The 12,721-nt window shown below is 46.1% G+C and overlaps 1 protein-coding gene across 1 annotated transcript in view; it reads right to left on the bottom strand.

Moving 5' to 3' along the window:
* Positions 1–5,646: 5,646 nt before the first annotated feature.
* The window catches only part of LOC140481922 (ATP-dependent 6-phosphofructokinase, liver type-like), a 61,606-nt gene continuing 54,531 nt past the window's right edge, over positions 5,647–12,721 (bottom strand). Inside the window, 4 exon segments of the mRNA XM_072578603.1 lie at positions 5,647–7,736; positions 10,703–10,710; positions 10,712–10,809; positions 11,356–11,455. Coding sequence (XP_072434704.1) covers positions 7,589–7,736; positions 10,703–10,710; positions 10,712–10,809; positions 11,356–11,455 — 354 coding nt within the window. The 3' untranslated portion in view covers positions 5,647–7,588.

Below are 12,721 nucleotides of genomic sequence, written 5' to 3' on the forward strand. Positions count from 1 at the left end.
CTCCCTCAGAGCCTTCAGATGATGTCGTATCTCTGCTCTCACATTGGTTGGCATGGCGATGTTGACCAAGCTGTCTTTATAATTGGCGATTGACATTTGGGTCGATCGTGCCAGGTTAATTAGGTTCACACTAGGGCACAAGCGGTTTTTGCAATGGTGATAAACACAGCTCACAGGAGGTCTGCACTGCCGAGTGGAGATGGCTTAGGATAAACATTAATTAAAGAGTTGATCTCGTTAATTATGATTTTCTTTCTGTTAATCAGGTTTAGGGAAGTTGGTGCTAGGGAATGGAGCTCTTTAGTCCAGACTGCCATGTACTTGCCCTATCCATATTAGGCCCCATGCCTTATTTATAATTAGAATTAGCTTTATAGTCACGTGCAGTGAAGAGTTTATAAGTCGTTGCTTATGGCACATTCTTAGGTACAAAAGGTGCAGATTTTAAGGAAAAAATTTATAAAAATAAAGAAATAAAACATCCAGCATTACAGATTGTAGAAATAATTAGAAAATAGAGAAATATAAGGTTCAGAATAACAGCCCTTCCAGCCCAATCCACCTAGCTTCTAGTCCACATCGGGCCTTGACTCTAGATGGTACTGGGCTTCATCTTGAGGCTCCCAAGGCTGGGAGACAGCTCTGGAATCACCTTGGGGCTGGAGGCCTACGCTGAGAGAACGACTTACTGGGCTGAGAGATCACCACGCTGGGCTGCATTGTAGGTCTTTTCTTGGCCCCCAAAATCGACTGTGTTCAAGAAACGTGGAGGTGCATTTGTGTAACAGTTCGAATAAGTTTTGTAAAAACTCATTCACGGGATCTGGGCCTTGCTGGCTAGGCCAGTGTTTATTACCCATCATAATTGTCCGGAATAACATGGAGGTCAGACCAGATAAGAATGGCAGTTTTCATCCCCAAAGATCATCAGTGAACCAGATGGACTTTTCCAACAATGGATTTCATGGTCATCATTAGACTCTTAATTCCTGATTTTTATCGAACTAAAATTCTGCCATCTGCCGTGGTGTGATTTGAACTCAGGTCCCCAGAACATTACCCTGGTCTCTGGATTAACAGTCCAGCAATAATACTGCCAGAACATCACATAAAGTGAACAGCAAGATACAGCTCACTTACAAAAACACATTGTGTATGCAGCATTGATCTCATGTCAAACATACAGGGCCTTTATCTAATTTCTAGTCCCCCTGCACACTGCGGGGGGAAGATTGGGTGGGTGGGGGGGGGAGGAAGGGTTAGTTGTGGGTTTTGCTCTCATTCAGTATCGGGGTCAGCTTCCCCAATGGTCAGTGTGTCCTGGACTCTGGAGGTGCCTGTCTACAAGTCACAGCAGAGTATCTTTGGAGGATGGTGGACACTGACTATGGGGCTTGTCCCTACACAAGTACTGAGCTCAGGCAGCGAACCTCCACTCTGATTTGTGATCCATTTCGGACAGGGGTGTTCCGTCAGATTGGGAGCAAGTCCCGCCTTCCACATTATTCAATGGGCCTGAAAGCCAGTCTTAAACACCCAGGCCAACATGGTGCTGTCCGAGATCTTTCGGCCCCATCACACATGGATCTGGTTGTGGTGGTCATAGCAAGGGCTCCCTCAGCTGATAGACTCACACAAAAAGGGATTCTTCAGGATGGTTAGTAGTAAAATGTTGGCACATGCTCTCATGTCAACTTTAGCTTTCTGTGTGTATCATCCTGTGATTTCAGGACATATGGTATTAATAGTTGTAAAAGTTTCAGATCACCTTATAACTCCGACAAGGTGTGTTAGGCTAACAATCCAGACAGCTTAGTCATCTTCTGAAATGAACCTTTCACTTGGGTTCGGATGCTGCCTGACCTACTGTGCTTTTCCAGCACCACTCTAATCTAGACTCTGAACCTCACTGCTGTGTTTGCACCTGTCTTTTGTTCTACCATCAGGCTTGGCCTTTGGAACCAGATTTCCCACACGTCACCAATGTCCCTTTGAGCCACATGCTATTTTCAAATTAATAAAAGCTGGGGCAGCTTTTGGGTGGGTGTGTTAAAATTGTTATTGGCTTGCCCCACATTTGCCAACTGTGGCTATAACATTACTCGCTTCTAAAGCATGTAGATTTTGTTGTCCTGTCGTTATTAATTTACAACTTGCATCTATCCTCAAGTAATGCGTCAATGGCGTCACTCTTGTCTCTTGTCCAGAAGACCCTTTCCAGGAGTTTTAGTTGGCGTAGAGACAATAGCAGTCCAACAGTCACTTTGCTACAGCATCTGCTGACTAATTGGTTAGTAGACTCTTGAGGCAGTTGCCTATCAGACGTGAATTAGAGTCCGGGAATCCGAATTTTGAGTTGGTCTTGGACAGCCTTTTTCTAGATTTATTTTTACTATGAACAGAAAGACTGGAGGTGCTAATTCTGGTAAACCCTTCTTTGCCCCATGGCAAGAAAGTATTTCAAAGCTCTTGGGACTTTTCTATCACTTGATCTGGAAAATAAAACTGTTCAAACAGCTGTAATTCAGTAAAGATGTCAATAGGCAGCCATTCAATAACAAGGTTTCTGCTAACTATGATGCTGCCATAAAATGCAGGAATTCTACCTTCAGGTCAATGTAAATTAAAAATAAAGCTTTGTGATGACAGAAACTGAAAGTGCTCCATTTTTTTCTTTATTGGTAGTGCTATTTCCTGGTTATATTCTTTAAAATATAAAGCCCCCCACACTCCCGCCTAACTGCGGTAGTGCTTATTTTTTCCCCAGCACCCATGGTATGTGTGTGCAGGTGTGAGACACAGTGAGAGACACAAGATGCACAAATCTTTATTCATTTCCCACCATCGGGAAGAAAGGAAATACCCGAGTGGCCAGTGACAAGCAGTGCCCTTCACATCAAAGGGCAATGCTGCGTGATCAAACAGTGAAGGAGAGGGCAGGGATTAAATCAAAATAGAGTTGGAGGGGGAAATAAAACACTCCACTCCCTGCAGTGCCCACCTCTCCCTGGGTGGTAAATGTGCTCCATTTTTAGGAATCAGACTCGCCCACTATTGCGAGATTGTTAACTTTTGTCAATTTGTTAGGACAGTTTCTTCCAGCACTAGTTAATGTCTCAACTGAAGAGTGGATTGTAAACTTTTCTTAAAAAAAAGAATCTTAGAAATTCCTTTTAGTTTGAAAAATATGCTTACATTCCAACTAAAATAGATTAGCTCTGTCTTCTTAGTGATTGCTGCCTTACGTACAGATCAATATAGATATCTGTACTCTCAGAAACTGATGCTGAGTATCGAGTTGGTGTTCAATGAGGTTTCCAAGTTTCCACCACCAAGCTATTAGAGTCAACCATGCCTTTGCCTCCAGCAAGGCGTTTTCTCTGATATAGCAATCCTTAAATTTTCCCACTATAACATCATCCCATTGTAACACAATCCCACATAGACATTGTGGTATTGAAAAATCCAACACATGATTATTATTGCTACAATTGCACACAAACATTGCATTTATCAGACAACTAGGGCCCAGGGTAATATTAAGTTATAGGTGCGCTTTCAATAGCATGTCATGTTTCATCAGAACGGTGGTAAGTTGGAGTAGGAGATTTCTATACTTTTAGAGCACGAGTGTGATAGTCATCAGGTCATTAGTCTATCCTTCAGACAGATGCTTATGTAATGACCATGTGATGTAACACAACAGGGTAAGTGTAAAGCTTTCTCTTGGAAGACTTAATTTGATCACATACCTAATAATGCAGATGGTGTGATGTTTATATATTGGTTGTTATTTACTATTTCAAACATTCTAGGCTTGGTGAGCTTTTGTCACCAGGTGAGGAGCTCGACAGATCACAAGTAGCCCACGCCACGACTCTGAAATAAACTGAACTTGGGCCTTAATCGGTTTCATGATGACTATCTAATGAGTCCAGCCCAAACGCTGTGAATACAGGACTCTGATTCTAGATCCACGCCACCTTCCCCATCATTGGTAGGATAGTGTGTTGGTACTCACTGCCAAAGGGGTTCTCAGAGAAAGATAGTTAGTTCATGGAGTGTCCAAATCATTATCCATGGAAGTGTACCTCAGGAAGGAGTGAGCATCTTCAAATCCAAAAAGAAATCCAGAGAAAATTAAGAGAGATAAAGGTCCAATGCTTTACGGCATTTGACTTTTTCCTCAATGAATCAGGGGTGGAATGCCTCATTCTGCTAAAATAGAGAGCCTAGTGGTTAGAACAGGCAGAACTTAATAGGACAGTGATTGGGAAGAAATTAATTATCCAGAACAACCTCTTATCACACTGTCTTGTAATAATTCATTGCCATATTAATCAGCAGAACCTCTTCAACTGGATTAGGATTTAAATCGGACTGCAAGGCAATGAAACCATAATTAAGTCAGTGTTTATTGGATGGGAGTAAATAATTTTACACTGTATGCGACATCATCATCATTCAAAGAGGCTGCCATTTATAACTTCAGGTGAAAGCTATTTTCAAGGATCATTACAGGCTTATCTCTCAAGCCATTGGAAATAGTGAAGAAATACCCTTTTCTTTCTATATGCAGTCTCACCCTTTCATTCTCACGTTGTCTTTATATACTGCTAGGCAGTGATCACTGAGCAGTTAAGGATGCTTACTTACTAATATGTTTGAATTCTAATACACTGGATTAAGATATCTCTCAAATACCTCAGACTTGAAACATCCTCATGTGGTCATATAAGTTGTACAGCACAGGAACAGACCTTTTGGTCTAACCCATCCTAAATTAATCTATTCCATTTGCTAGCATTCGGCCCATATCCCTCTAAACCCTTCCTATTCATGTAACCTTTTAAATGCTGTAATTGTACCAGCCTCCACCACTTCCTCTGGCAGCTCATTCCATACACGCACCACCCTCTGTGTGAAAAAGTTGCCCCTTAGGTCAGTTTTAAATCTTTCCTCTCTCACCCTAAACATATGCCCTCTGGTCCTCTACCTTGCGAAAAAGACCTTGACTATTCACTCTTCCATGCCCTTCACTATTTTGTTAACCTCTAGAAGGTCACCCCTCAGCCTCTGACACTCCGAGAAAAACAGCCCCAGCCTGTTCAACCTCTCCCTATAGCTCAAATCCTCCAACCCTGGCAACATCCTTGCTAATCATTATTGAACCCTTTCAAGTTTCACAACATCCTTCCTGGAGCAGGCAGACCAGGACTGCTGAGCACAGTATTCCAAAAGTGGCCGAACCAATGTGCTGTACAACTGCAACATGACCTCCCAACTCCTGTACTCAATGCACTAACCAATAAAGGCAAGCATACCAAACACCTTCCTACCACCCTCTCTATCTGTGACTCCATTTTCAAGGAACCACAAACCAAAACACCCAAGGTCCACCAAATAATAGATAAAGGCCATGGTCAACACCACATATTCTCTCTGATCTTCCCTAACTCACTGCCACTGAAACCTTCATCTGTTTTTTTTTATTATTCCTAGCACCCTTCCTGTTTCTTGCATGAACATATGCAAAGCATGAGATGGCTTTGTAAACAATCATTTAGTTTTTGGACTGGGGTGCTGGTGGGGGTGGGGGCGGATTTTTAAAAATGAGACTCAATTAAATCAAGGCGAGCACTCAAAGCCATTGCACAATACAAATTTAATCACGAAACACAATTCAATCTAATCCAGGTCACAATCCACTGACAGTACAAGGTGAACAGTTTTATACATATACACACACACACAGTGCACAGACACATTGCAATGGGTGCATTTACTGGTCAGCAAAAGCCTGCTCTGTGTTTAAAAACTGTGCTCGTCACATCTTTTGAAACTTTTAAAAACAGTTGACTGTGTATTGACAGGGAAATCCGGCTTTGCACCCTCCCAGATACGGAGTGGGCTGACCCTTATCCAAGTGTTAGGAAAGAGTCTATTAGTCCATCACCCAGGCAAGTGCCAAATCCATTGCCCTGTGCCACAATGCCTTTCTGCCCACTGGCAGGTGGAATGTATTTCAACCAGCTAGTGGAGGAGACGTAGTCCCACAGCCTGGCTTGAAAGGACTACACACTGACCCACATGGTATTCAGATCTTGTTCCCCTTGTGGCCTCACAAGAGAATCACATGATTCGCGGCAACGGTCACATGATTGGAGAATAATGCCCACAACATCTAAAAGGATCACTGTTTGTCATCCTTGACTGAATGCTGGCTGAACCTTCGTTTAAAATGGACACAAAGTCTTAATAAATAATCAGGGGACTGACGGGGAGAATAGCTGTTTCCATCCTCTATAAATGGTCTTTTGAGGATAGCACTGCCTTAAGCCTTTTTTAAAAGCTTGAATCTTCTCTATATTAAAACAACCTTGAATAAACATCCATTCTTAATTCCAAGGCTCCCAAGAGAAGGGAAGGAAGTTATCGCAATCAAGTTTCTCAATTCATTTTCTTTTTAATGGGACATTATCAGCGATATGCAACAGTGTCCAGAGAGAGTATTGTCAAAGGGTTTCATTTCAGGAGCTGCTCTGAACAGTTCAGACACGTGGAGCATGGCCAGAGTGACCGAGGAGAGTTCAAATGTCATAGACACAACACACAGTGTTCGATTTAACGTGACGGCACTCTGCTGCATTTGGAAATGGAGGTAGCTATCTCAATGACATCTCGAATTTTCTAAAGAGAGTGATTGGGGAGGGTGCTGCTCTAACCCAGCTACTCACAGTGGTTATTAGGGCAGGCAGAAGGAACATCAGCTGGAGAGTTCACACACTGGACCTTTTCAGCACCTTTTCCCACTCATTCTCGGATTTACCTTTGCCCCGGATCGTAGCGAGCAGCCTTTCTACGGAGGAATCCTATCGGCACTCACCTCCTCCCCAGCCTGGTGGCAAATCGCTGGTTGAGTTAAATGGCCCATAAAAGTTTCACACGTGACAGACAAGTCAAACACAAAAAAAAACGAATCAATTCAGAAAGCAAAGCCTGGAACAGGATCGAGGGACAGTGAAGTCTCAAGCTGCGAGAGGCCTACGATTATCCTTGTACCAAACTCCTATAGTTTCAGTAGCAGCAAGGAGCAGTGAGGAAAGGCAGCAAGGTGGGGGCAGAGGAGAGGGAGAGAAGGGATGAGAGACACACAGAGAGAAAGAAAGACAGAGAGGGCAGGAAAGGCTTGGAGTAAGAAAGGCAGCGAGAGGTTGAGATACGGAGTGGAGATGATGAATGCAGCCACAAACGGCTGTAGGTCAGCACAGGGTCTTCACGAAGGATGGGGTGTAGCTGAGGCAATGGAAAATACTACATTTCTCACAGGCCCAAATCCAGTCTTCACTGGAATTAAATCTGACCCATGACCCATTTGGGTTGAGGTGGTGGCCATCTTTGATGTTGATAACTCCTCCCTCTCTCTTTTTGTTCAACTGAGCCCCTGCGATGCACCTGGGGTTACCTTCCTATGTTAACAGGTGCAACAACAAATGCAAGCAGTTTTTAAACGCTACTTCACGGTAGGTTCATGCTATAACGAGGTTAAAAGGTGGTGACGGGAGATGGGTGCCGGTGGCCGCTGGATTCAGAAACCGGACTCAACGCTCAGACTGCGCCTGTTGACGTGCTCGACCCTGCCCGTGATGTAATTGTCGAAACGCGTCTGGTACTTGGCTAACATCTTCAGGAGGGGCCGCACCCTCAGCCACCACTGCTCCTTCGGCATGCGGTGCCTGTCAGACACACAGAGAATTCGAGGAGTTAAACCTCCACATCAACACCATCGCAACAGACAATCTCCACTCCAAGGACTTGGGAGTAAATGGAGAGATTTACATAGAGTCATAGAGATGTAAAGCACAAAACAGACCCTTTGGTCCAACACGTCCATGCCGACCAGACATCCTAAATTAACGTGGTCCCATTTGCCGGCACCCGACCCATATCCCTTGCTATTCATATACCCATCCAGATGCCTTTTAAGTGTTGCAATTGTACCAGCCTTCACCACTTCCTCTGGCAGCTCAGTTCATATCCGCACCACCCTCTGGGTAAAAAGTTGCCCCTTAGCTCCCTTTTATAGCTTTCCCCTTTCACCCTAAACCTATGCCCTCTAGTTCTGGACTCCTTACCCCAGGGAAAAGACATTGTCTATTTACTCAATCCATGTCCCTCATGATTTTATAAACCTCTATAAAGTCACCCCTCAGCCTCCGACGCTCCAGGGAAAACAGCCCCAGCCTACTCAAGTCTCTCTCAATAGCTCAAATCTTCCAACCCTGGCAACATCATTGTAAATCGTTTCTGACCCCATTCAAGTTTCACAACATCCTTCCGATAGGAAGGAGACCAGAATTGCACACAATATTCCAACAGTGGCCTAACCAATGTCCCGTACAGCCGCAACATGACCTCCCAACTCCTGTACTCAATACTCTGACCAATAAAGGAAAGCATACCAAACGTCGTCTTCATTATCCTATCTACCTGCGACTCCACTTTCAAGGAGCTATGAACCTGCACTCCAAGGTCTCTTTGTTCAGCAACACTCCCCAGGACCTTACCATTAAGTGTATAAGTCCTGCTAAGATTTACTTTCCCAAAATGCAGCACCTCACATTTATCTGAATTAAACTCAGTCTGCCACTCCTCAGCCCACTAGCCCATCTGGTCAAGATCCCATTGTACTCGGAGGTAACCTCTTCACTGTCCACTACATCTCCAATGATCACCGGAAACACAGAAACTCCCGGTCAATTTCTCAACCTCCATCCATCAGCCTCTTCTGTGGGATCCTTTTGGAAGGATATAAAGACTTCAGAGAGGGTGAAGAAAACATTTAAGGGCATAGTTTGACGGATGTGGATAGACGCGAGATGCCAGGGCTGTTCTCCTCAAACAGAAGATAGGGGAGACCCAAGAATGGTGTCCAAAACCGTGAGGGATCGGGACAGTGGAGATGAGAGTGAAATTGTTCCCACTGGCAGGAGGACAGAGAGGAGGACACGGGTCTCAGGCTATACCGTGACGCCAGGCAAAGTGTTTTTATGCAATATGTGGGCAGCATCTGGAAGTGATAGAGACAGATGAGATTGGGGGTTGCAACAGGGATCTGGATAATTACCTGAAGAGAAGTATTTGCAGGACGACGGCGGGGGTGGGGGGGGGGGGGGGGAGGGGGGGAGGGGGGGTGGGGGTGGGGAGGGCTGGGGAGTAGGACTGGCAGAGTTACTCTTACAGGGGAGCTGGCCTGATCCCAACAGGACCCAGCATGCCAGAATGGATGGATGGAATTTATTTCTTCTGCTGGATAATTCCAGGGGAGCTCATAGTGACGTAAGGAAGGAATTCATGAAAGGGCAGTGGAAAAATAGAGAACTCTCTCCTAGAAGAATTATTGAAGGTGGACAGTTTTATTTCTGTTGGGTAGGAGTACTGAAGAGGCATGGAGCCAAGGTGAGTAATAGGCCTGAGGACACAGATCTAATGGAGGGGCTGAACTATCTCCTCTGTTCCCCCTCTCATGTTCAGCATCTGCTTCATCATCAGCATCTAATTCAGAGTTAAAGTTCAGGTATGGATAGACTGGTCCAATCATGTCTGAAAGTACGGGTCACACCTCGATGCTGCTTGGTGGACCCACTTGTGTTTGTGGTGCTCTCAGCGTGGTGGGTCTGGCTCGGTGAATGCTGCAAGGCCCATTGTGGCCTACACACTCTCGGAGTGTGCCTCGGACAGTAGGATTGTGGGTCACATCTGTGGGGAATTCCAATGGCCGTGATGAACAAGGGAGGCCAATGGGGTCTGCCGTGCTATCGAGGGGTTTTCGAGCACCACGGGGTTAATTTTGCTCCTCAGGCAGGCCTTCAGCTTCCCTGGCCCTCAGTTCCACAATTCCCTCCTGGAAAAACTCCTCTCCCTCCTCCTTCAAAGGCACTTCTTAAAACTTAGCCTCTTTAATTAGCGCACGTGAAGTAAAATCTACGTTATCCGGCACACAAAGAGGATTAGTGGGGGGCCAGTTAGAATTACGTTACTCCAGACACAAGGCAAAGCTTTGAGGAACTGAGGAGGACTGGCCGGATAGTCAACAGTCCTAGATCGGTAAGGTGTCAGAATAAAGTCCCGACAAGAGGCACCACAACCTCCAGCCCAGTTTTGCAAAAAGTGAACAAGCTCAGTCTCTACTGGCTGTTGCTCCTCTGAGTGGTACCATCACTCAGGCACAATAACTAAAACCGATTTAACAATGTGAACCACATCTGCTGATTTACAATCTACTGCTATCATTATTACTATTGGGGTTTTCTTTTGGGAAGAATAAATTATCTGAACACCAGATATGACCGGCTGACTTTAAGAAAACGTACAAGCTGTCAGAAAGTTTGGTTAGTACAGAATACCAGTTTGTATGTATGATGCCAGATTACATAAACTTGATGGATGCAGTTTTGCTCGTTTATACTCCAATGAAACATCTTTGAACCTTTGTAGAAACAACACTTAATTGTCAGCTTATGGACTAGTATGTTGGAGAGGAGATTGTTGTCCTGTTACAATCTGCAGCTCCTGAAGTCCACTCAATCACCCCTGACATTTCCTTGTTTTAGTTGTCTTGTTCTGGAGTTGAGTGCTGCTTGACACAGCCGCTGTATTACACCCAGTTCCCTCCACTTTTCTCCCGGCCCCTCGTACTTACTCAAAGTCCCGTCTCTGCTTTCAGCTCGGTCACAGGTCGGAAGACCAAGGCCTTCCTGTTCATTCCCAGGACACAGGCCGTTTCAGGAGAGTTGGCGAAGACTTGCCCTGTCCAAGGAAAGGATGAGAAGGAAGAGGATGAGAACAGACACGCTTTTGAGAGGCCCGTCCCTCTGATCTCCAGCAATCCACTGTCTCCCCCCCCACCCCCCCCCCCCCCCCCCCCCCCCCCCCCCCACCCCCTTACTCCCCTTGGTCAAATCTTTCCTTTAATGGGGTCCAGATCATTCCACAGATCGGGAAGGGAGCACTTGCCAGACGGAGCAAGGATGTCAAATTAGCTTCCAGATGGTCAGGGGCTTCCTACAACTCCCCTCACGCTGCAGAGGAGCTGTTGTGATGGGCCTCCTCTCTCAGCATTCAGTTAGGGGTATTCCATCTGGAAAAGCCTCTCTCATGGTTTGCGAGCGAAGGCTTCTTTATCCCCCCCCCCACCCTGCCCATTTTTCCTCAGCTGGGTCGTGGTGTGTTTGGCTTCAGTTCAGCACCAGGTCAGCTCTCCCCGGTTTCACAGAGCAGCTCCTCCCAGATCAATTCTCCCCGGCGCCTGCTCCCAATCTCTCTCTCAGCACCGCCAGGGCCTAGGGGCCTCACCTTTCCTGTAGCTCTCCAGCAGTTTCTCGGTCAGCCACTGCACAGCCTTGACGCCCAGCTTCGTCCCAAAGTTCCTATCGAAGGGTGTGGGTGCGCCGCCCTGTCAGTGCAGAAGAGGTAAAGTCAACGGAGAGGTCCGTGTGCCAACGAGTCTGCACAAGAGTGACAAACTATCTTGTGTGCCAAGGCTGTTTTAACTCTGTCCAACACCAGCCCCAGAAAATGCTGAACGGGCAGGGATAGAGTTAAAAACCCGAGAATTACGTTATCCCGCTGTCAACCTGCGTCGCTCCTGGTCATGGAAACATTAACAACTACTCCGTCAGTCTGTCAGGGCCTGGAGGTGTATCTAAGACAGGGGCCTCCTGGAGTGTTGCAACTGGATAGCGTCACTGACATAGTGAAGGAATATTAATTGCCTGGTGCCCTGCAGCGGAATCACAGCGAGGGGAGCCGCTGGTCAGGAGAGACTCCTGAACGTTAGAGAATCTCACATTGAAGCAGGAGTGCAGTCACCCGAAAGCTTCTAAAACCGGCCTGTCAGGTTCCTCAGCCTGGGCCTCCCATTGAGTATGTCGCTCTCCCCACTGTCACTTTCAGGCAGCCCCTCCCGCAGCAGCTGTCCGTCACCACATTGCTGCCCTGCCACCCGCCCCCCCCCCCCCCCCCCCCAACTCCCCCCCACGTCCAGAGAGCGGGTCGTGAATTGGCTCAGACCAGGGATCAAGTGCTGTGCTGTGCCACAGCGGTCTCTGAGCGTTTAGTCAATGGATGGAGATCTTCCTCAACACTCCTGAGGTTTCTCAGTTACAGAGTCATACAGCACGGAAACAAACCCTTTGATCCAACCAGTCCACACTGACCATGTTCCCAAACTAAACTAGTCCTGCCTGCCAGCGCTCAGCCCATATCCCTCTTACCTATTCGTGCACTTATCCAAATGCCTTTTAAACGTTGTAACTGTCCATGCTTCTAACACTTCCTCTGGAAGTTCATTCCACATAAGAACCACGCTATTAAAAAAAAGTTGCCTGCATGTCCTTTTTAAAAAAAATATACCCACTAATTTTGAACTCCTCCAGCCTATGGAAAAGACCCTTCGTGATTTTGTAAAGCTCAATAAAGGACACCCCTCAACCTCCAACATCCCAGCCTATCCAGTCTCTCCCTACAGTTCAAACCCTCCATTCCCAGCAACATCCTGGTAAACCTGGTCTGAAGCCTCCCCAGTTTAGTGGTATCCTTCCTACAGCAGGATGACCAGAATTGCACACAGTACTCCAGAGGAGGTTTTACCAATGTCCTGGACAAACTCAACATGACATCCCAACTCCTATATTCAAAGGTCTGAGCAATGAAGACAAAT

This window comes from Chiloscyllium punctatum, chromosome 10 (genome assembly GCF_047496795.1).
Source record: "Chiloscyllium punctatum isolate Juve2018m chromosome 10, sChiPun1.3, whole genome shotgun sequence".
NCBI classification, from domain to species: Eukaryota; Metazoa; Chordata; class Chondrichthyes; order Orectolobiformes; family Hemiscylliidae; genus Chiloscyllium; species Chiloscyllium punctatum.